This window comes from Zingiber officinale, chromosome 8B (genome assembly GCF_018446385.1).
Source record: "Zingiber officinale cultivar Zhangliang chromosome 8B, Zo_v1.1, whole genome shotgun sequence".
Classification (NCBI taxonomy): Eukaryota; Viridiplantae; Streptophyta; class Magnoliopsida; order Zingiberales; family Zingiberaceae; genus Zingiber; species Zingiber officinale.
In genome coordinates, this window is record NC_056001.1 from 7363178 (window position 1) to 7384665 (window position 21488).

A 21488-nucleotide genomic window follows, 5' to 3' on the forward strand; every position below is an offset into this window, starting at 1 on the left:
TTAGATTTGCAAGGTACCAAATAGTACCATAGATTTTCCAAAAATATATATACACACATTCTGTACATATTTATTTCCTCAATGGCATCAATTTGCAAGATGAACGCCTTGAACAAAATATACAGCAGTTGGCATGCTTCTCCATCTGTGATAATCCTGTGAACCGAGTAGCGGCTGCACCAAACCAGAATCTTGTATAGGCTTTTCGAATTTTAATTCTCGAATCAGGCATGCCCTTGCAAGATTACTTGCCAGTTGCCAACAGATTCGTTCTCCACAATTGTTTACAGGCAACAACATATAACAAAAGTTTGATTCTTGTATGGTCCTCTTGTATTACATAATGGCAGCAAGTGAACCTCTTCCCACAAAATGCATATAATTATAACTTGTCCTGCCTATTTGACCACACAACATTCAGACATTATGATGCAAATATTTAATAAATGTAATAAAAAAATTCAAATCATCACAAAAGGCTGATCATCAAAAGCTGGCTTACTTCCTGATCAAGTTGCTTAGGTTCTTTTTCTGATTGACTACAACAGCTGAAAAAGAGAGATCATTTTGTTTCCGTGGTGCATTCAAGTGAATTTGCTCATCACTAATTTCATCATTGAAACTTTCAGATATTGAACTGAGTATCTGGACTGCTAAGCTGCCACCTAAAAAAGAAATAGAACATTTCAGAAGGGCAAGCAAGGAAGAGAAGAAAATGTAATGCCACAGAAAATATACAAATATAGTTCAAAAGATTCAGGACAATTTCTTTTCCAACCATAGAAACCGTAGGCATTAGAGAATCTAGGATGAGATATTTTATTCACATGAAATGTTAATCATGAAGATATTGTCTTAAAATTTTCCGGTTTTCTTCTAGCATATGGTTCAAAAAGGTATATTTCATAATTATGTGATTCAACATACAAATCCCTCCAACAGTGAGAGGTGAAATACATACATAATACAAGAGAAGCTCCAATCCATTCAGTACTTCCCCACCTCTCTCCCAGCAAAAACCATGCAAAAGCAGCACCCCACACCGGTTCCAACCCATATACTATTGCAGTTTCAGTTGCCGATATATCATTCATAGCATTCATCTGAAGAAGTTAAATCCTTTAATCAATTTGTTTTCTCTATATCAAATTTTAAAATAAAAATCTTAATTTATAACTATAACTAAAGATAAAAAAGAATACCAACCTCAGCCCATAAGCATAAACCAGTGGAGAATACACCTGTATACAATGTGGGTATCCATGGGAATGAACTCATCTGATCCCACATATTCGACAATGACCATGATTCTAAATTTTCCTGATGCATGTTGCCAAATATATTTTTCAGCATGAACCAGATAACTGTTGATAAAGCCACAGTGCAGACCTAGATAATGAACACCAAGTTTAGTTTGTGAATCCATGTAAATTGTAATGGTATGAAGAACCGAAAAGATATTTTAATTTATATACTCATCAGTAAGACCAACCTCATAGCCAAGGAGTGCCATAACTTTCTCTTTTCTTGTAGATCTTGTTATGTGCTCAGTCCTCAGCATATGGATCCCAAAGAAGATTGCACTTAATAAGTTCAAGATATCACCAACCTTTTGAAACAAAAGGGTCTATCAGACAGAAAACAATATCAAGCACCCATCTTGAGTATGCTACTCAGTTGTCTTATTTTAATAAATATAAATCCTACCAAGCAAATCAAAATGACTGGATATACCATCTAGACCAATTCATCAGTAAAATGCATAAAAAAGAAAGATGACGCAGTATTAAATTTAGATTTGGAAAAAAACATGAACCATACGCAAGGAGGTGTGCCGCCACATTCTAGCAATGCTACCCCGATGAGAGATACAATTGCCCCGAACCATATAAACGGAGGAATCCGTGCTCCAAGCATTCCATCTACAAAGGGAACAATGACCACCTGCTCATCATAAAGTACTTTTAAGAGATTCATTCTAGCTTATATTGGTCTTTCAGTTGAGAAAATTGTGTGACAAGCAACATAGCATTACTTACTGTGAAAGCAGAGATGAAAGATGCATGTCCAGCTTCAGAAGTTAGTAACCCAAGAGCTTGACTAAGGTAGCCACAGCTTACCCAAAATCCAAGTTCTGTCCCAGCAGATCTAATATGACCATCCCTCCAATCTCTGAGGATAAATGGTAGGAAGGGAATGGCTGTGATAGAAAATCGCACCATATTAAAGAATGATGGCTCCATAACTGCTTCAACTTCTTTGAGGACTGGAATATCACTGGCTGAAAAATAGTTGATTTTAAGATTCTGTTAACCATAGCCATTAATTAATATAACACTATTAGAGAACTGTGTTATATAGAACTCTGAAAGTCTCATTCAATCAAGCAACTATGACAATAGCACTCTGTTGCTTGTTTAGAACAGATATATATTATGGATCAGAGTGCACAAAAAGTTAATCTAGCAGAGATGGAAATTCTAAAAGAGATGCGAAATTATTAGAAAGTATTAAGAAAACACTAGTTAATGTAATAAAGGAAGGTGTCAGAACACGACAACTTGATGATGAATTGATGAGAATGAGGATTATAATGAAAATGTCAAGTATTATGTACGCTCAAAATCCATTCAATTAATCAGGAAGTAGGAAAAAGGTGGAATTTCTATATTGGCTTCAACCCATGAAAGCCCGAGGCCTGCATTGGTTTGAGTTTAGAATGCTGTCAGATTAAGCCGGCAATTTTTAAAGTAAACTGCCTCTAATATATTGCCCTCAGGATTATAGTTGATGTCTAGAAATTCTTATCCAGAAACCTAAGCACATTATTCACATAAAAAAATGCATTCTCATTTATGTTGCTCCCAACAAAAAGTCTTACTACCTGGAAAATTATTACTATCAGGAGAATATCACGGATAAAACATAGCCACTACGAAATTAGGAGCGCTGAGATGTGTACCATAGATGACAGTGAGGACGTTGAGCATGATGATGCTCCTGACCTTCTTGGAAGCAAAAAAAATTCTCGACCACAACCGACGCTTACTAGAGGACTTGGAGCGCAGCCTAAACCTCGGCCTCCGACTAAGAGGAGTGAATCTCTGGTCTTCGACGAAGGCAAACCTAACCGGCTCCTTCTTATCCACAGCGCTGCTCTCAAGCTCATCAGTAATAGGAAAAGAAACCTCGGCAGGACCAACCGAAGTTTGCTGACGAGAAGAAGAATCTCCATTCAGCGAGCACCTAGCGACTCGGTCTCTTCTCCTAGCTTTATAGATCGAGAAGGAACAGGTGGAGGAAACAGTTGAAGTGGTGAGATGCGAGATCATGGAGGTCTTAGAAGACCAAATCCACCTGGAGGAGGAAGCGGTGGAGTGCATCGCCTCGATCCTCCGGCGAAAGGCGTGAAGGTGTTCGCCGGGAGTCGGCGAGGGAAACAATAGCAGGTGGGAAAGAGAAGGAGATGCCTCCGCAATAAAATAAGGGTTTTTTTTTAAAAAAAAAAATTAACACGTGAATTTGGGGGAGGGAGATACCGCCGTGTCAAGTGGACTGCGAATTTCATAAATAAATATCTTAAATAATAAAGAATTGAATATTTTTACAAATAAATAAGATTTTAAAAATAAGTTCGATAATAAGTTTTAAGATTCCAAGGCCCTTGCAATTCACGTGTTTTTTATTTTTTAACAAGGTATTTAATTTATTAAACTGCGAGTTTCATTGTTTGAAAGTTGAAATGTGCTTCCAAGTAATTTAAATTTCTCAACCAAAGTAATATAGAAGAAAGAACACGCTTTTGAGTATTTCTATTTTCTCACAAAATCATTAATAATCTGTGGATGCTCATTAATTATTTTTTATTGTCTATTTGAAAATTTTTTTCTTCTCATTCTTGTGAAATTATTTGTTTGAATTGAATCAAATTGGACGAATATGGTCTCCGGCTGAACAATTTAAACATACCAGTTTTATATGCTTTTAGGCGCCGGGAGAGGTTCGGCATTTGATTGGACCGGATGGACCGGTCCAAGCTGTACAATTAAGAATTGAAAGTCATTATTCTTTAGTTAGAAGTGGCATGCACTATTAATGTGATATTAGCCAAAGTTTATGTTTCTAGATTTAAAATTTCTTTAAAATAAGGAAAAAAAACTTGGCTATCAGATATTCAGCATTAAGTCATGAGATGTTTCATACTAACGCTGGTGAATTTAGTCATTCAACAAAATAAACTTAAATGGATCTAGAAAGCCCTTTTCCAATAATAAATTTGATATTCAACAATAAAATATTTATTTTAATAATAAATAGAATCTTCTTTTTAATTTAATCCATTTAAAAGTAAAAGACAGACCATCCATATTAATTTTTTATAATATTTTTAAATTTTAAAGATAAATTATTTATTTTATTAAATTTAGATAAATCAATTAACCATAAATTATTATTATTATTATTATTTTATTATTTTTAATTTTTTATTACTTTTTATTTCCTATAGAATATCTATTTTTCATTATTCAATTTATTTCTTTTATTTCCTCTTTCCTAAATTGAATGATATTTTAATATTTTAAAAATTAATTTTATTTTCTAAATTGAGAAAAGAATTATTGATGGAATTTAAATTTAGAAAATGAATAGGATAATTGATATAAAAAAATTTAAATAAAATATAAAATTTAAGATAAATTTTACATCTAAAAAAGTTGATATGGATGCTAAGGCAACTAAGATGGATGGAACTAAGTTGTTTTATAAAATGACAGTGAATAATTTATGAAATAAGTGCTCTACATTTTCCAGTGGGGAGGGCTTAATTGATAATTATAGTACTATTTTTTTTTCATTCTATTTAGGGTGAGTAAAAATTTGCTAAAATTAAATTAATCAAATTGAACCTATTTAGAAATTCGATTAAGTTAATTAAATTTTTGATTTTTTTTAAAATTTGATTCAATTTTTTTATTAATTCGGTTCAATTTCAATTTAAAATTTTATAATTTAGTTAAATTTAATAGAAATATTAATTTAATTATTTTTTATTTTAAAATATAACTAATTAAATAAAATCTTATTTTTTAAAGTTAAATTAATAATAAGATTTTAAAATTTTAATTAATTCGGTTTAAAATCGAATTTCGGTTGTTCTGTTGGTATAATTTTCATAGAATTTTTTTTTCGACCGGTTAAAAAAATTTAATTTATTCTATTTTTATGTCCAGTGTTACTGAATACTGGACTTTTTGATTATTAGCCAATCAGTTCACGCGAATCTTAAAGCATGGTTCGGGTAGATACGCACGGGTGACGGGTATTGTCATTTGTCAATCGTGGCCGTTTAGGGCTTCAGCCTTTTTAATACCGGCAAGGAAAATTTGCCGTCGCTTCCCTCGGCTGCTCCGTCGTCTCTAAAGTTACAGCTCCTGATCCCTCAGCCCCCAACCGGAGGTGCCTCTTTCTCATCTCTTCTGTCCTAGTTTCTGATTTATTCATTTATCTTTATTCTACTTCGAAACCCTGGATCGATTTGCTTTCTTATTATGTTGAACAAAACTTGATGTATTGTTGATTATTAGGATTCATTTTTTTTTTGAGTTTTTATTTTCTTTTAAAAAATTTGCTTTATTTACGAAACGCTTGCTGCTACGGGCACCTCGATTTCTCCTTGGATCTTAAGATCCGAGTCAGGTTAGGAGGAGTTGGTTATGCATTCCCACTGGAGATCTAGGTAACCTAGATTGGTGTAATTTAGCAGATCCTACTACTCCACGACGATAAGGATGTGCGTGTGGATGTCAATTCTATGATCAACATGTGTAAATTGACTTATTTCGTTCCTCTTTTGGATTGATGATAATGTGCAGAGGTAAGGTCCTTAGCGGTCTAGGAAGGCGATTATTATGGAGAAGAACCTATAAAAAAACATATTTTTACTCATGCTTGGTGATCTTATTAATCATTATAGCTAGAATATTCGTGATGTGTGGGCTTCATGGTAAGGTCTGAGCCTGTGTGCCTCAATGATTCTGAAGAAAAAATGGTTTTGAATGAACCAAGCTGTGATCCCATCCCAAGGTGGCAGATTGAGAGGTTGGATCCACAAGGCTCTCGACCTGCAAAGCCAACACCGGGGAACAAGGGCATTTAGACTCTCAACTATGGCAGAGTTGGTAAAACTCAGAAGAAAAGGGATATGCGAGTTCAGCAACTGTCATCCTTGGCATTGGACTTACCAAGATATTCATAAGATGCAGAAGCATTGCTTCCTTAGCCTTAAATATGAGGTGAATGGTAAAATTTATCTTGTGAATAATCGCTGTTTGTACGTCCATCAACACACGGGAGGACGCTAAGGCTGTTGGGTCTTGTGTTGAAGTTATTGTCGGGAACCTCAGTGGAGTTCCAAGATTGGCCAAGGAGTTAGGATTTCACCGATATTACCTTTCATCAGCTGAAAAGGGACATGATTGAGGTCCCTTAGTTGCATTTGTAAACATAGTTTAGGTCCCTTAGTTGATGTCAAGAAATAGCAAATAAGTGTGCACTTTTTTTTAATGTTTATGATTGTGTTTCTGAGAGAATGCGTTGTCATATACAAGTAGTAATTGCAAACTTCACATAGTCCTGCCACCTGATCTATGCTTTGAAATTCTTTGTACCAAGAAATAGATCGTGTGCATCTACATAAAGGATAACTTGTATTGGATCATTTACTTTGATATTTAAACCTAGTGTAGATGTCAAGAACTAGCAAATGTCCTGAATATAAGTGTGCATTCATTTTTTTTAATTAAAGAGAGTCTCCAAGATTTGAGAACAGGATGGAAGAAATTGCCAGAATGCAAACTAGAAAGTGTTATATCACTCTGCCGAAGGTGGGATCTCTACTGCTTCATAGTACCAATATTTTATGATCTATCTAATGTGAATGTGGTAATTGCTGATAAAAATATGCGGGAAATGATGAAAAAGTCAAGTAATCAGAGTAGATTTATGAAACAAAATAGATTGACTCGCTTGAAATAAATTACCCAGACTAATGAGGTGCCCTTCCTATATTATACCTACCATTCCGAGCTTAGAGTGGTTTGGATTCCTTATCTAATATTCTCTACACCAACATTTGTACAACTAAACAGGAATTATAAGTATTCAGAGTTGGCACTACTAAAGCATGGTAATCTTGATCCTATGTAATAGGAATGTGATATACTTATTCTACAAAATAAATGGCTGGAAGCTTTACTATAATCGTATTCTAGAAAAGAACCAAGTAGCACTCTCGCCACTATAATCTTTCTATTTCGATAAACTTTCAATTTTTCTGCTTGTTTACCGTGCCAACTTTTTTTTTTCAAGATTTTTTGGAACAGCAGTTTAAAATATTAAACAATGACTGTTTTACTAGAAATTGATGTTGCATTTCCCCAAAATCAGTCTTGGTCCGGTCGTGATCATAAGATTGCTTAAAATAGGACCTGAGATTGGTGGATTGGAGTGGAGAACAACCTCATGACTTGTGGCTTGGAACTCATTATTTCATGAGATCCTGATCTCAATAGAACAACTGTTCCACAGGGTTCGCCTTGTATCGTCTAGATGACCCAAAGAATATTTAGACTTACCCTTCAATCATGATAATTCCCTGTTCCCTAAATTTTTTACTGTGCGTTACTTATTCTTATGATTGTAATGTGGTGTGTTGTTGCCTGTTTTAATTGGTATGGGTCAGAAAGACCATAATACTAAATCAAATTCAGTGTGCCTTTTGAGAGTTGCAGTAATTCTTATGGTCCCATGGTTACCTTGACAGATTGCTACAAGCTAACATGTAATATTGTCCCTCCAACCTGGATAATTTCCTTTATCTTTCTTGCAGATGATTGACGATCAAGACTTGGGATTCTTTGCCAATTTTCTTGGCATCTTTATATTTGTTTTGGTAATCGCTTATCACTATGTAGTGGCAGACCCAAAGTATGAAGGAAACTAGTGATTTGAGGTAAAGGTCCAATTTCCTTGCCATCGCTGATGTCGTTGTTTTTGTAATCATTTATCAATATGTAATGGCATACCAAAATGTGAAGGAAACTAGTGCTAGAGGTAATGGTGTTTTAAGACTTATTAGTATTTCTATGGGACTTGTACTTAAATGACAGTCTTCACAAGAATGATTTATATTTTGCTATGGTTATAACTTATAAATGTCTTTTTAAGACAACCTTGCAAGAATTTGTCATCTGCTTCATAATGAGAAACAACAAGCTTTTTGTCACCTTTTGATCATTACTCGATGAATACTTATCTTGTCAGCATCAGCAGCAATAATTTTTCATTTACATGTTTAGCATTATGTAAAGCACATGAAGTATCTATGATGCATAGAAACATATCAAGAAACCTTTGGTGACACCTTTACTCGCCACTGCACATTACCTCCTAATTGTGCATGCTTGTCGTTTCCCTGCTGCTTCATGATCCTGCAAGTAAAGTTGGTCTTGTTGGACCAGTTTCATCATTGCCGCATGCACAACACCTTGATGCAAGTTATCCTATCCACACTTTTGTGCTATGATTTGCCAAAGTCTCATTAAAATGAAGAGTTTATATATATATATATATATATATAAACCCGTTTAGTCCAAACAATGTTTTGTATGTCCTGACATGCGTTTGATATCTATCTATTCACTAGTGCTATGGTTCTCTCCTTTCAAGTTGGGTTGGTACGGGTAAATTAATTAATGATTTAGTTTGATTCTCAAACCACTCTTCTTGATATAGTTATTATCATGCATTTTTAAACTAGGAGTTTGATAGGGTGTCTGACTCACTTCCGCACCTCATTTCCATGATTGAGGTAAATTGGGATGTACGGAAATGATCCAGGTTTGTGTGTGTGTGTGTGTGTGTGTGTGTGTGTGTGTGTGTGTGTGTGTGTGTGTGTGTGTGAAGCTCTACTTAATTTATCAAGCCCTTAATTTATCTTCATTTCATGATGATAAAAGATGAATATGTTCATCCTAATATTTTTGATAATTCGTCTCAGGACTAACACTAAATTACCTTCTAGTATAGGAAAGTCCTGTAGGAATTATGACTTTTGCTGCTTAAGACCATCTCCAATGCACATCACTAAATTTGGTGCAATCTTCACACCAAAATGGTGCTATTTCAACACCAAACACTATTTCAACTCCAACCCATCATCACCATATCACACCAAAAAGGAATATTCTTTAGAATATTTTATAATTCTTATTAATTTTTTTTATATGATAATTATTATATTTAAAATTAATACTTCTTAATATTTGATATTTTAAATTTTTTAAAATTTAGTATCCAACTAATTAATATATATATATATATATATATATAATTTTTATTTTTAATTTTATTATATAATTACTCAGGCATAAATATATTTTAAAAATATTATAAAATCACACACAATTAGGATAAAATATTTTGCTATTTTATATTTAAAACAAACAAGGATACTTAATTGAAAATATAATATTACAAGACTTTAACTTTCAGAATTACTATATTGTTCCCATAAATGCTCAATTAATGCATTTCGAAGGGCAATATGAGCTTCTTTGTCTTTGATTTGTCTGTATCGAGCTAGAAACTCTTCAAATCGAGTACCATCATCTCTTGCGGGCTCAACATCTGGAGTCGGCACCTCAAAGTGTTCCACGATTGGTGCATTTAAATCACGTTCATCTTCAATTATCATATTATGCATAATAATACATGATGTCAGTATATCATGTAAAATATTATTCTGCCAGAAACGTGAAGGTCCTGCAACAATTGCAAAGCGTGATTGGAGCACGCCAAATGCTCGCTCAACATCCTTTCTACACGCTTCTTGCTTCATTGCAAATAATTTATTCTTTCGACCTTGTGGAGCATGAATCGTTTGAACAAGTGTTGACCATTTTAGATATATACCATCAGCTAAATACTAACCCATATTGTACTCTTTTCCTTGAATGACATAATGAGCAGGAATTGTAATACCTGCAGCAAGATTAGCAAAAAGATGAGAAGACTCAAGTACATTAATATCATTGTTCGATCCTGGCAACCCAAAATATGCATGCCAAATCCACAGATCATAATCGGCTACAGCTTCTAGAATAGTTGTTGGCTTTCCACTACGACCAGAATATTGTCCTGCCCAAGCTGTTGGACAATTTTGCCATCTCCAATGCATGCAATCTAGGCTACCTAACATACCTGGAAAACCTCGTAGCTCACCAATATGAAGTAGCCTAGCAACATCGTGAGCATTTGGAGATCGTAGGTACTGCCCTCCAAAAACTTCAACAACGGCACGACAAAATCGTTTCACACTTTCAATAGCAGTTGATTCCCCTATTTTAATGTACTCATCAGTAGCATCTGCTGGTACACCGTATGCTAATATCCGAAATGCAGCTGTTATTTTTTGTAAGCTTGACAAACCAAGTCTTCCAAGCCCATCTCTTCTCTGTATAAAATAGTTGTCATGATTAGTAACAGCATCACATATACGCATAAATAAATTCCGTCCCATTCTGAATCTTCTTCGAAACATTGCATCATTATACAATGCATTTTCGGCGAAATAATCATTGAATAGATTACGATCAGCAGCTTCACGATTACGATTGATCATCTTATGACCAGGAATTGAACCTCGATGCCTGCTTTTGTTGCTTCCTTCATTGAGATAATTTAAGACAATTTGATTATTGGTAGAAATCACCTGAGCGATCAGTTGTTGCCTTGCACTAAAACTTTCTGCATAGTTATCATCATCAGAGCTTGAAGATGATAAATTTGATGAACCTTCAATATTGTTATCCATTTTCTGAGATAATTGAATGATTGAGGTACATGTTGCTTATGGGGTATGTATTTATAATGTATGTTATAAACACATTTGGACAAATATGCACATATGACATGACACAACAATGACAACATCGAGACAAGTTTAGCAGGCGACATGACCGGGCATTGAAAACACATTTTTGTGTGCCAGATGATGCGACCTAACAATGAACACATTTGGACAAATATGCACAGATGACGTGACACAACAATGACATCGGGACAATTTTGGCAGGCGACGTGACCGGGCATTAAACACACATTTTTTTGTGCCCAGATGACGTGACCTAACAATGAACACATTTGGACAAATATCACAGATGACGTGACACAACAATGACAACATCAGGACAAGTTTGGCAGGCGACGTGACCGGGCATTGAACACATATTTTGTGTGCCCAGATGACATGACCTAACAATGAACACATTTGGACAAATATGCACAGATGACATGACACAACAATGACAACATCGGGACAAGTTTAGCAGGCGACGTGACCGGGCATTGAACACACATTTTTGTGTGCCCAGATGACGTGACCTAACAATGAACACATTTGGACAAATATCACAGATGACGTGACACAACAATGACAAGATCGGGACAAGTTTGGCAGGCGACGTGACCGGGCATTGAACACATATTTTTGTGTGCCCAGATGACGTGACCTAACAATGAACACATTTGGACAAATATGCACAGATGACGTGACACAACAATGACAACATCGGGACAAGTTTGGCAGACGACGTGACCGGGCATTGAACACACATTTTTGTGTGCCCAGATGATGTGACCTAACAATGAACACATTTGGACAAATATGCACAGATGACGTGACACAACAATGACAACATCGGGACAAGTTGTGATTATGTTTATGAAATTAGTGATAATTTATAAATATAATTATAATTAAAATATATTAAATAAAATTAAAATAATAATTTTAATAAATTAAATATTTACAAATATACATAATAAAATTTAAATATTCTATTAAATGCACTTAATTTAAATTTATAATAAATAATAATTACATTTAATTATACTATAAATAAAGAAAAAGAAAATAATAATTATTAATTAATTACATTTGATTTTATAATAATATAATAAAAATAAAAAATCTCTCCATCACCAAATATGGTGATGTGAATAGTGCAACACCATATTTGGTGTTGCACTATTCACATCACCATATTTGGGATGAGTTTTGGTGTATGGGTTGGAGTAATTTGGTGTCAAATTGACATCAAATTTGATGTTTTGATGATGGATTGGAGATGCCCTAACTAGCTATTATGTTACAAGTATATTTAGGCCTTATTTAATAGTTATAGAAAAATAAAAAAAAAATGTTGCATCATTCTTTAACAAATTTAAACATGTTAAATAGTTAATTTTAAATATTTCGTTTTGTTTATTTATTTATTTTATAAAAAATCAAGCAATTATGCCCGAAGAAATTTACCTCGTCCAACCAAACACTCACACCTGTGTGATGAAAAGACAAAAGGAGGGTTTGAGTTGAGCATAAGAATCTCGGTTCGAGCCACTGCTTAATCCAGAACAGAAGTTGTCGAATGTCCACTATCTGTAACAAGCTAAGAATAATATTTTTTTCATCGAATTTGAAGAGTTCTATCACCAATTTGAATAAAGAAACGACACCCCTGAAGATGATAACACTTGATCTTATTTTTATTGTTTCATTTAAAATCATCTTAACTCACCCAAACTTTTTATCCACTCAAATGGCTTTGCAAAAAAACACAATCAAGCAATCTAACATTTAACTCAACCAAATAAACAGTATGGACCAAATTGAAACTAATCCCACATAAACTTTAAACATCAACTGTGGTGGTAGTCATTCGACTCGGTGGGGTTGCACTACTCCAGGCATTACGCATAGTAGCATGGATTCCCATTCCTCACTCCTTCCTAAGTTTATTACAAAGAACTTTTGGCTTTCTTCCTCTCTTTCCATGGCGACCAAGAAAGGTGCATGGTGATGGTGGGTGCATTTAATTTTCCTACTCTCTTTCCCCCTCTTTTTTTTTTTTTGTAAAAGAAAAAATTATAATAATAATAAGATGTGGTGTCTCTGTTGGAGAATCCACAAACCATGCTTGCAAAGCTTGAAGGAGTGTGCGTCCTTTGTTTGCGTGCACACCATAGGGCCCTCCCTTCGAGTCTCCTCCATTATGAATCCTTCAACCGCACAAACATTGTCGCTGTTGTATGAAAAAGCATTGTCAATGTTTGTGTTGGGGTTGACTTGGTATACAAATCCAAATGAACCAGCCATCAATCCGAAGTCTTCTAAACTGTCGATCCTCCACACGACACATGTTCCTTGACCTATGACCACACTAACCATGATTAGCATGGCCTTAATTATGCCACAAAACCCCCACTTTACCTAAAGCAACAAAAGAACTACCCTCCCTAATATAATCCTCATCCCTTAACCCAAAAGCAGGGCACATATACCCCACGCTACTTAACGAGTGGACCGCAGGAGAGCCCTTCCCTTAATCCCTCTTTCCTTTTGTTCCCTCAACCCTAAGCAAAGGCAGCATGACCCCGAAAGAAGACTTAAAGCTACTTTGTCCAATCCTTGAGGGACTAAACAAACTGTGAGCAAATCTTTCACCTTGAGACCTCAAGATTTGGTATCATAGCGTGCTTTCTTAACATCCCTGGGTCTGTGTACATCTTTTGTTATAATATACGGGCAAGAACAAGGGCAAGAAGAAAAAAAAAATGCTTCATGACTAATAAAAAGAACAAGGGCAAGAAGAATATACGGCTTTTCTTAAAGTGCATTTAAAGTAGTGTTATTGACTTTTGAAGCTTTTTTTGTTGCTGCTTAATGATCAATTTTTTAAATAATTTTTCTTAATTTATTTATGTTCATGCGTCCTCACTTCCTTTGATGCTTTGTATCTTCTTGTGCCTCATATTCCTTCCTTTCTCGTTCTAAGTGGAAATCTGATGCAATATTAAATACGCATTAAAAAGAGGAAAAAAATATTTTATCAAAATATAATGTGAAACTAAATCACATTATGTTAGAAATTTTACAAAATGTAATAAAAAATGGAAGCCTATAATTATATATATTTTTTGTTCATTTGGTAGTGGGCAATTCTGCAATACAACAAAATGGCGAGGGTGGAATGGAACTATATCGTTCAAACTATGGTTCGTGGCAGCAAACTCAACTCGGGTCAACATATTCTTTGACAGCGTCGCATTTATGAAGCATTATGCCCTCGAAGGGCAATTAATAATCAAGAACTACATCGTAGTACAATTAAGGTACTAGTAAATTGGCGTGACCAGTGAGGGTATTTTAGTCCGAAGAGTTCCATAAAGAGCCACGCCTCTGGGCTTCCTCCCCTCGTGATCGCTCGGTGCCCAAGAAGGAAAGATTCGTCCTCTCCCTCCCTCGCGATCGTTGCCTCGCTCGCTCGTGCTCTTCCCTCCAGCGCGTGCGATTCGGTCTTTTTGGTGTTCGGCATCGACGTGGAGGGGTAAGATCCGTGGTGTTCCCCGAGGAATTGTGTTTTTCGTTAGTGTATGTTGGGCTACTTGAAGTTATCTCGGTTGTGGTTCTTGATTCAGTTTTCATCTGATAGGCGATTTTTGGAGTCTTGGGATTTGGTTTTTCTATGATATTGTATCATGCTTAAGATCGAGTCTTTATTCGCATTTTTCGTGGCATCATGTGTCTTGTTGCTTTGATTTGGGAGCTTCTAGTTTTCCGCTTTCTTTCTCCTCGAGGGGGTTCTCCCTTTGCCGGCTTTGCGCACATTAAAGTTAGAACTCTTCGCAGTAGCTCATGCAACAAATCAACTTAGACTTCGGTTTCATTCCGGCAATTGCTTTCAGTGGAGATCTTTGTATGTGACTTGACGAGTCGCAGGAGCGCATTTGTTACCCGGAAGCTACTTCCAAGGTTATCTAGGTTCGACCGCATCTATCGTTTTTTTTTTTGGTAAAAAGAATTTATCAAACATTATCGGTTATATTGCTAGATTATGGAGTCTCAGTTGCAAGTTTACACCTTTTTTCCTTTTAAAGTTTTCGTTTACTTTTAGAAGAATTGATAACTCACTGTACTTCAGGACAGCCAATCTCATGTTTGGGCTTTGATATTGATTTTTGTTGTTGCAGGAATTCCAAGCTGTGAGAGGTGGAAAAATAAATTTTGGTGATAAACGATTTAGAACAATATGCGGCGGCTGAGTCTATCTGTTGATGTTTACCGCAGAGTGATTTCTTTGAACTTGTATTGTAGGGTGATTCTGTAACTCATTTCTTCCGCCCATGGTTCTTTCCTTCTAACGTTCCCTCTCCTTTCTGGTTCTGGTATTAAAACTCCCTTTCTTTGGAATGCTCTCTTGAATTGGTTATACTTTTCTGGTTCAGGCATCAAAGCTCTCTTTTATTTGAGATAGCAGCAACCCCAATGTTTTCTAATGCCTTGCGCTCCTCTTCCATCTTAATCTGTACTTTGCTTGTTTAGGTATCGTTTGTGTTTCATTCATCTCGATTTCTTTGTGCTTTGTTGGTTTATTGGACTGGTTCGTATATTAGAGGAAAGAATTGTAGGAATGGTGTGTCAAGCAGCAACAAGAACCGCATTCCGAGCTTTGAAACATGAGAATGGAATCGCTGGTAGCACCACTATAATCATTAGGGTCATCGCTTGTTTCCAACCATTGCAAGATTGCCAGGTAAAATTGAAAACCCGCCATGGCCTGCTGTGGTATTGAGAACAGAAAAAAGCTATTTTCACTGGCTTGACTAATTTTTGCATTTTCAACAGGCTGAATACTTCCGCCACCTCCTGAAGCCTGTTACGTAAATTATTCTCTCGCTTGCAGTTTATCTTCAATCAAAATCTTGGTTTTCTTATCTTCTTCTTTTGGTAGAGTTTCGGGAATAATTTGGAATTACCATTTGCCTGAGGTAAAACATGAGTTTTTATTCGTTTATGATCCATCTCGTCCATCATAGTTAATTCATGGATCTATTTAAATCAACTTATACTTGCTCTCAGGTGATTGATTTGGGTATTTGTTGATGGACCAAAGAAATAATCCCCCCATCAATTCCCAGTGCCTACCGTGGCAATTTAGTAACATGGTATCTGCTAGAAATAATACACAATTTGCTACCATGCCTCAGGACTCCATTTCAATGCTCTCCTCTGCATTTGTTAATCCATCTGCTAGTCTCTTTCCAGTAACTTCTGCAATACCTTTCCCTGGTTTCTACACCTATACTTATATTCAGAAGACATCACCCCTCATTCCTCCGTTTTCATCTCATGGAGTTCTTGAATTGGACTCAAATAAAAGACACTTAGTTTTTGATCAGATAAGAGATGGAAGGAGCTTCATCTGTAACTCAGCTAGTGTCCCTGATCCATGCATCGACTCTGTGAACCCAGGTTTTGACCTGCAGGGAAACACTGTCACAAGTGTAGCCAATGGACATGGAGCTGATGAGATGCGTGAAGACACGGAAGAAATTGATGCACTGTTATACTCAGATTCCGACTTCAATAATGGCGATGAAGAAACCAGCACAGGACATTCTCCAGCTGAGCCTGAGGTAGTGGAGAGGACTTTTTCTGAGGTAGCTAGCTCTATTCTTCCGGCAAAGCGGCGGAGAATTGATGTGAATGATGAATTCGATGTATCACTGTTCAATACTGCTAGCTCACAAGTACTCCATTGCTCTGATATACTTACAGATCACAGGAACAAACAGGATGATAACAATTCTGCATCTAGCTGCTTTAAAGCAGTATATCCTGATCAGAATGAAGAGAACAGGGTATTCAAAAGAGCCAAAATTCAGGAAACACTTGGCATACTGAGAAAGATCATCCCTGGTGGGAATTGCAAGGATGCAATTACAGTCCTGGATGAGGCCATCAACTATCTCAACTCACTTAAGCTGAAGGCTCAATTGTTGGAAAGTTTTCCTTAGCATCGATATCTATATGAGCGTTTACCCTTCACTTTAGTTGTAGCAATACTGGCAGTATCACTTTGATGGAGCTACGCCCCTTAGGTGCTATGAGAAAGAGAGGAGAGTTAAGTGCATTTAGCTGCAAAATTCTAGTGACTGAAGACTCGAATCAAAACTCTGGAGGTTCGAAAGAATTTTGGGTTTTGATGGTGGGGGGCGCAGGATATATATATGATGGTCCAATAAGCCAAGGCTGTGCTTTAATGTTTGTTTGTGTGAGGGAGGATTCCAAATTGTCGCAAAGCTTATTTTGACCAAAAGGAAATGATGGGTTATGCTAGGAGTGCGCGTGTGGGATGGGTCTACAGAAGGCATGGGCCTATAGAAGGCAGGCCACCACGTACCAGTTATGTTTTGTGGTGATTGTAACTTTATCTCAGTCAGTGGGCTGGTTTAGACAGTAGAATAGAAATGCAGTGAAAGAATGATGTCTGGTTATGCAGTGCGACTTTAATGATTTTCTGTGAGTTATTGAGGATGGGTTGCTTTTTGTTAAAATGGTGGAGGCAGGTTCACTCACTCATTATTTTTACCTTCTACGGGTCATTGTTGGAATATTTTCGAAGAAAAGGTATTTGGTTGGATGATGAGTGGATATGGATGTGTGGCCCACTGATTGGTTCCTTTTTCTCTAGTGGATGTCGCTGTCCTGTTGGAAGTTCTGGTTCTGGTCAGCTAGTTCTACGGCAAATTTCTGAGTGCTCTGGGAAATGACTTTTTGAGGGCGTGGTCTCTGTGGATCTCCTGTTACATCCTCTAGTCTCGAACCCTTGGTTTGTTTTTTCCCCCTTAGTGGTCATTGTCGACTGTCTCAACCCATGAGCGTTTCTTACCAGGACTCGAGGTAATCATGCCACATATTGTTGGGTGTTGGCCGTGGTCTCTCACCAGCTTTAGCAGTCATCTTATCAGCTCGAGCTGTTACCAGCTCTTCTTTCATATGAACTTTCTGTTGGCATCTCCCTGGATGAAGACATGTATTGGCCTTCAGTCATTTACGGTCATGGGTCTTTGCATATGGTTTGTTGCATGATAATTGTTATCAAGGAAAAGAATGGTTTGTGACTGAGTTTGTATTGAATCTTTAACAAAAAGCATTATCTACTTCAGCCCTCAAGTGGGTCATACTGATATTACTGATTCTTCATGCTTCCTGCGATGGCAAGCAAATATTTTTAGTTTATGTACTGCATGAATTGTGAATTATGGGATCCTTCCTACAAGGTCTAAATAAAAAGTTTTTAGGAGCATTTCTGTAAATACAGTTTATTTTTTTATTTAAATATATTTTAGTACATTAATTTATCAATTGTATTACAAATTTAAAAAAGGTGATATAGCTTTCGTGTGATAAATAATGTTTTATTCTCAATATAAACAGTCAAGCTTTATTATTATTTTTTTAAAAAAAATGAATAAGCTTATTAAAAAAATTGAATAGATTTTAACATCAGCAAGCTTGCGGTGTTTGATAAGGTGTCATGAACAGTATGGAGTCGAATTCATTGGCGACACAGCCTGGTTTTTCGTCAGCTCCACGACTGTGCCAACGCATTAGTTAATTTTAATTTAATTAAATTAACAGAGGCGAAATGTCTCATTGAGGTGGGGTGGCATTCGAATCATAAATCTCCAGATGTTGTCACTCTATTGCCCGTGCATTGTCAGCCAAGAAGCCAACAAATAAATTAAGACAACCGTCATTGCGCTGCTTCCAACCGAGCACAATTGTATCGTGTGTTTTTTTTTTCAATTATATAATTATATTGCTCTGGAAAGCCAAATCTATGAGTTGTCTCAATGCAACTTCGAAGAAGATTTTTGTCCAGGAATCTATTCTTATCGCATCCAATAAATCTCCAATTGCCGCACTCTTAAATTAGTCCTTTTTCTTTTCCAAACAAAAGAAATGAAGTTTAATTTTCGGAAGTGTTTAACTGATGGGCTCCAAGCTCATCGACAGCAGAAATGCAGAATAATCCTTGTTATTTTTTTTTAAATGGCATGCAAAATGTTAAACTAGTGAGAGATTTAGACTTTGACACATCTTTAAAATAATTGTTCTTATTTTAATTCTCAACTTAAAAGGCGAACCTCAACTAGTCTAGGATTGACAATAATTTTTTTTTTTTTAAAATGATCTACTAAAAAATTAGGCACTTTTGAGTTTGTTGTAGTTAATTTTGTTCGCCACAAACAAGCCATTTGATTCCACCCGAATCTCAATCTCCTAGTTTATTTATTTTTTTTCCTTTCTTTAAAAATAAAAGGCATATTCTTCTACTTCGCAAAATCAATAATCCACAAACTTGGCCAAAAATTCCAGTCTCCCATCTCTGAAAGCTACCTCCCCTTGAAGTCCCAATGAAGAATGGCCAGATAATCCACCCCCATCCCTCTCTTCCTCTCTTTTCATCCTTTCCTCTGCCTCCTCTGTTCCTCTCCAAGCAACAAAAAGATCAGATTTTCAACTCTTCTCCGCTTCCAAGATCGGATTTTTAACTAAATTTCCTGATCTTTCACGGATGGCGAACAAGGGAGGGCCGTCTTCTCCGGCGCCGGCACAGCCACTGGCGGTCTGCTGCATGTGCGGTGATCAGGGGTTGACCCAGGAGCTTTTCCGGTGCAAGCTCTGCCTCGTGAGGTCGCAGCACAGGTACTCTACGTCTGCCTTCTAATATTTCTGGCGAGTTCATGTTTTTATCATATCAAAAACAGAATTAAATGGAATAAAACCGGATCAAACGAACAAGATTTGATTTTCTTTTTCCGCAACATTAGTCAGATCCATCTGCGAGATCGTATTCATTTGCCGATCCAAGAATCTCTGCTTAGCAATACAGTAATTTTACTGTCTGCCGACATATATATCTTGATCTAGTAATTAATTTAATTACGATGTGGATCCAATTTAATGTTTTAAGATATAATTTGGAATTCTATTCCTCACCACAAAAAAAGATATGATTCCCAACTCGTTGTTAGTCCTCTAATGAGAAAGAGAGAGAGAGAGATTCTTGTGGTTATCTTGAGGATACATGGACAATACTTCAGATAACATATATTTGCTCCATATATAATTAATATTATTAAATAAAAGAAAAAGAAAAAAGGTGCAATTGATAGGCAATTCCTTATTCCATTGCTCAATCTCTTGGAATAAAAAACTGCAATATTAGAAAATTACATCTAATATTACTTTCTTTTTCTTTCCCTATTAATGCCTTAATTTAAATACATGCAGGAAGACTAAATTTTAAACAAATTATTTATAAGCATAAATATATATATTTTTTTGCTATTGAGTTTAGTTCTCGTATTAATTTATAAGCCATACATAGGAAATGCACGTTTACATGCTACATAAATTATCATCAATGAGGTAGGTGATACCTTCGTCACATGCTTGTTTTCGGCTATCATATTAATGTTGTATTAATATGTTCATTTATAACAAGCTTATTAATTAAAGCTTATTTTCAAGATTAGATGTTGTATTTTAAAACTTTAACTATTAAAGATAATAATGATGATTTATTCACAATGACCTCATGAATTAGTACCTTGATCAGACCTATTTTTTGTATTGGCAGATACTGTAGTAATCTGTACCCTAAAGTCGAATTTTACCGACTTTGCAATTGGTGTTTGAGAGAAGAAGAATCGAATTCTTCGACCAAAGAAATTAACAAAGGATATTCTAGCATTAATGCCATGCCTTTCTCCTCCTCCTCCAACAACAACAACATCCATGTTGATAATGTCAATTTAGATGTTAACAATAACAACACAAGCACTACTACTAATACTAGCAGTCCTAGCACGGGTTTTAAGCTTCATCGAGTTCCTTTCACATCGCAACTCGATAATCCAGTCAAGAAACCAAGGATGTTGAATAGGTCGGCCTCCGATGTCACTGATCACCGAGTCCGATCGCCAAGAGAGATCTCCCCTAAATTGGGCAAGGCAAGACAAGTCTTCAAGGGCAAAGTAAGAAGGTATAAGCTTTTAGAAGAGGTCTCTAGTTAATGTAACAAAAAGAGAGAGTCTGTGTACGTAGACTCATTATAGTATTATATATGTATGTTGCAATGTTCTAAGATTTTTATAATTTTATTTCATCAACATTAATTATATGTAATGAATATGTTATAGGATTTCTTCATAGTATATCTAAACTTCAAAGCATGTTGTTTGGTTTTATATATATATATAATTCTCATTATAACTACTCAAATTATGTCCTCGAATTTTTTAGGATAGAGATTATTACACATTTTAATTTATCTTCAATTATTTTTAAATTTATATTAATAATATTATTTTGTATTTATTGATATTCTTTATTTTTTTTGTTAAATATGACATTTGAATAATTCGCATCTTTATGGATAATCAATATATATAAATATGTGTAATCTTTAAGAATAAAATTAATGAAAATAGTTTTTATGAAAATTAATAAAATAAATAATGAGGCCTTTTCATTTCATCAATAAAAACATATCAAATAAATTGATTTTTTTTAT

General features: G+C 35.6%; 4 protein-coding genes and 1 pseudogene across 11 annotated transcripts; 3 read left to right on the forward strand and 2 right to left on the reverse strand.

Moving 5' to 3' along the window:
* LOC122017279 lies at positions 1–3478 on the reverse strand. The gene is made up of 8 exons (XM_042574848.1): positions 2963–3478; positions 2040–2281; positions 1822–1944; positions 1493–1609; positions 1207–1389; positions 962–1103; positions 503–665; positions 1–398 (listed from the first exon to the last, which is right to left on the reverse strand). Exons 1-8 carry the CDS (start codon positions 3381–3383, stop codon positions 383–385), a joined length of 1407 nt encoding a protein of 468 aa, XP_042430782.1. The 5' UTR covers positions 3384–3478; the 3' UTR covers positions 1–382.
* A 4410-nt stretch (positions 3479–7888) lies between these two features.
* LOC122017606 (dolichyl-diphosphooligosaccharide--protein glycosyltransferase subunit 4A-like) lies at positions 7889–8225 on the forward strand. Its single transcript, XM_042575255.1, has one exon. It carries the CDS (start codon positions 7889–7891, stop codon positions 8000–8002), a length of 114 nt encoding a protein of 37 aa, XP_042431189.1. The 3' UTR covers positions 8003–8225.
* A 1316-nt stretch (positions 8226–9541) lies between these two features.
* Positions 9542–10873, reverse strand: LOC122013454 (annotated as a pseudogene).
* Positions 10874–14297: 3424 nt separating this feature from the next.
* On the forward strand, positions 14298–18142 carry LOC122015127 (transcription factor SAC51-like). Of its 8 annotated transcripts, none has more exons than XM_042571840.1 (6): positions 14299–14447; positions 15091–15246; positions 15346–15442; positions 15529–15653; positions 15746–15888; positions 15980–18100. In XM_042571840.1, exon 6 carries the CDS (start codon positions 16003–16005, stop codon positions 16915–16917), a length of 915 nt encoding a protein of 304 aa, XP_042427774.1. In that variant the 5' UTR covers positions 14299–14447; positions 15091–15246; positions 15346–15442; positions 15529–15653; positions 15746–15888; positions 15980–16002; the 3' UTR covers positions 16918–18100. The 8 variants fall into 8 exon arrangements, with proteins under 8 accessions (XP_042427776.1, XP_042427774.1, XP_042427775.1 ...); XM_042571841.1 differs by having other exon boundaries at positions 15091–15215; XM_042571842.1 differs by having other exon boundaries at positions 14298–14447; positions 15091–15653; positions 15980–16560; positions 16679–18142.
* Positions 18143–19196: 1054 nt separating this feature from the next.
* On the forward strand, positions 19197–21162 carry LOC122013422. Its single transcript, XM_042569701.1, has 2 exons — positions 19197–19615; positions 20553–21162. The coding sequence occupies exons 1-2, from the start codon at positions 19485–19487 to the stop codon at positions 20986–20988; spliced, it is 567 nt and encodes a 188-aa protein (XP_042425635.1). The 5' UTR covers positions 19197–19484; the 3' UTR covers positions 20989–21162.
* Positions 21163–21488: the final 326 nt, after the last annotated feature.

Excerpts from the sequence above, each read along its gene's own strand:
- LOC122017279 (XM_042574848.1), bottom strand. The coding sequence starts at position 3,383 with ATGCACTCCACCGCTTCCTCCTCCAGGTGGATTTGGTCTTCTAAGACC. Across the intron at positions 1,610-1,821 it reads GTGGCGGCACACCTCCTTGC|GTTGGTGATATCTTGAACTT; the intron begins GTATGGTTCATG and ends TTGTTTCAAAAG. Across the intron at positions 1,104-1,206 it reads GTTTATGCTTATGGGCTGAG|ATGAATGCTATGAATGATAT; the intron begins GTTGGTATTCTT and ends TAACTTCTTCAG.
- LOC122017606 (XM_042575255.1), top strand. The coding sequence starts at position 7,889 with ATGATTGACGATCAAGACTTGGGATTCTTTGCCAATTTTCTTGGCATC.
- LOC122015127 (XM_042571835.1), top strand. The coding sequence starts at position 16,003 with ATGGACCAAAGAAATAATCCCCCCATCAATTCCCAGTGCCTACCGTGG.
- LOC122013422 (XM_042569701.1), top strand. The coding sequence starts at position 19,485 with ATGGCGAACAAGGGAGGGCCGTCTTCTCCGGCGCCGGCACAGCCACTG. Across the intron at positions 19,616-20,552 it reads CTCGTGAGGTCGCAGCACAG|ATACTGTAGTAATCTGTACC; the intron begins GTACTCTACGTC and ends TTGTATTGGCAG.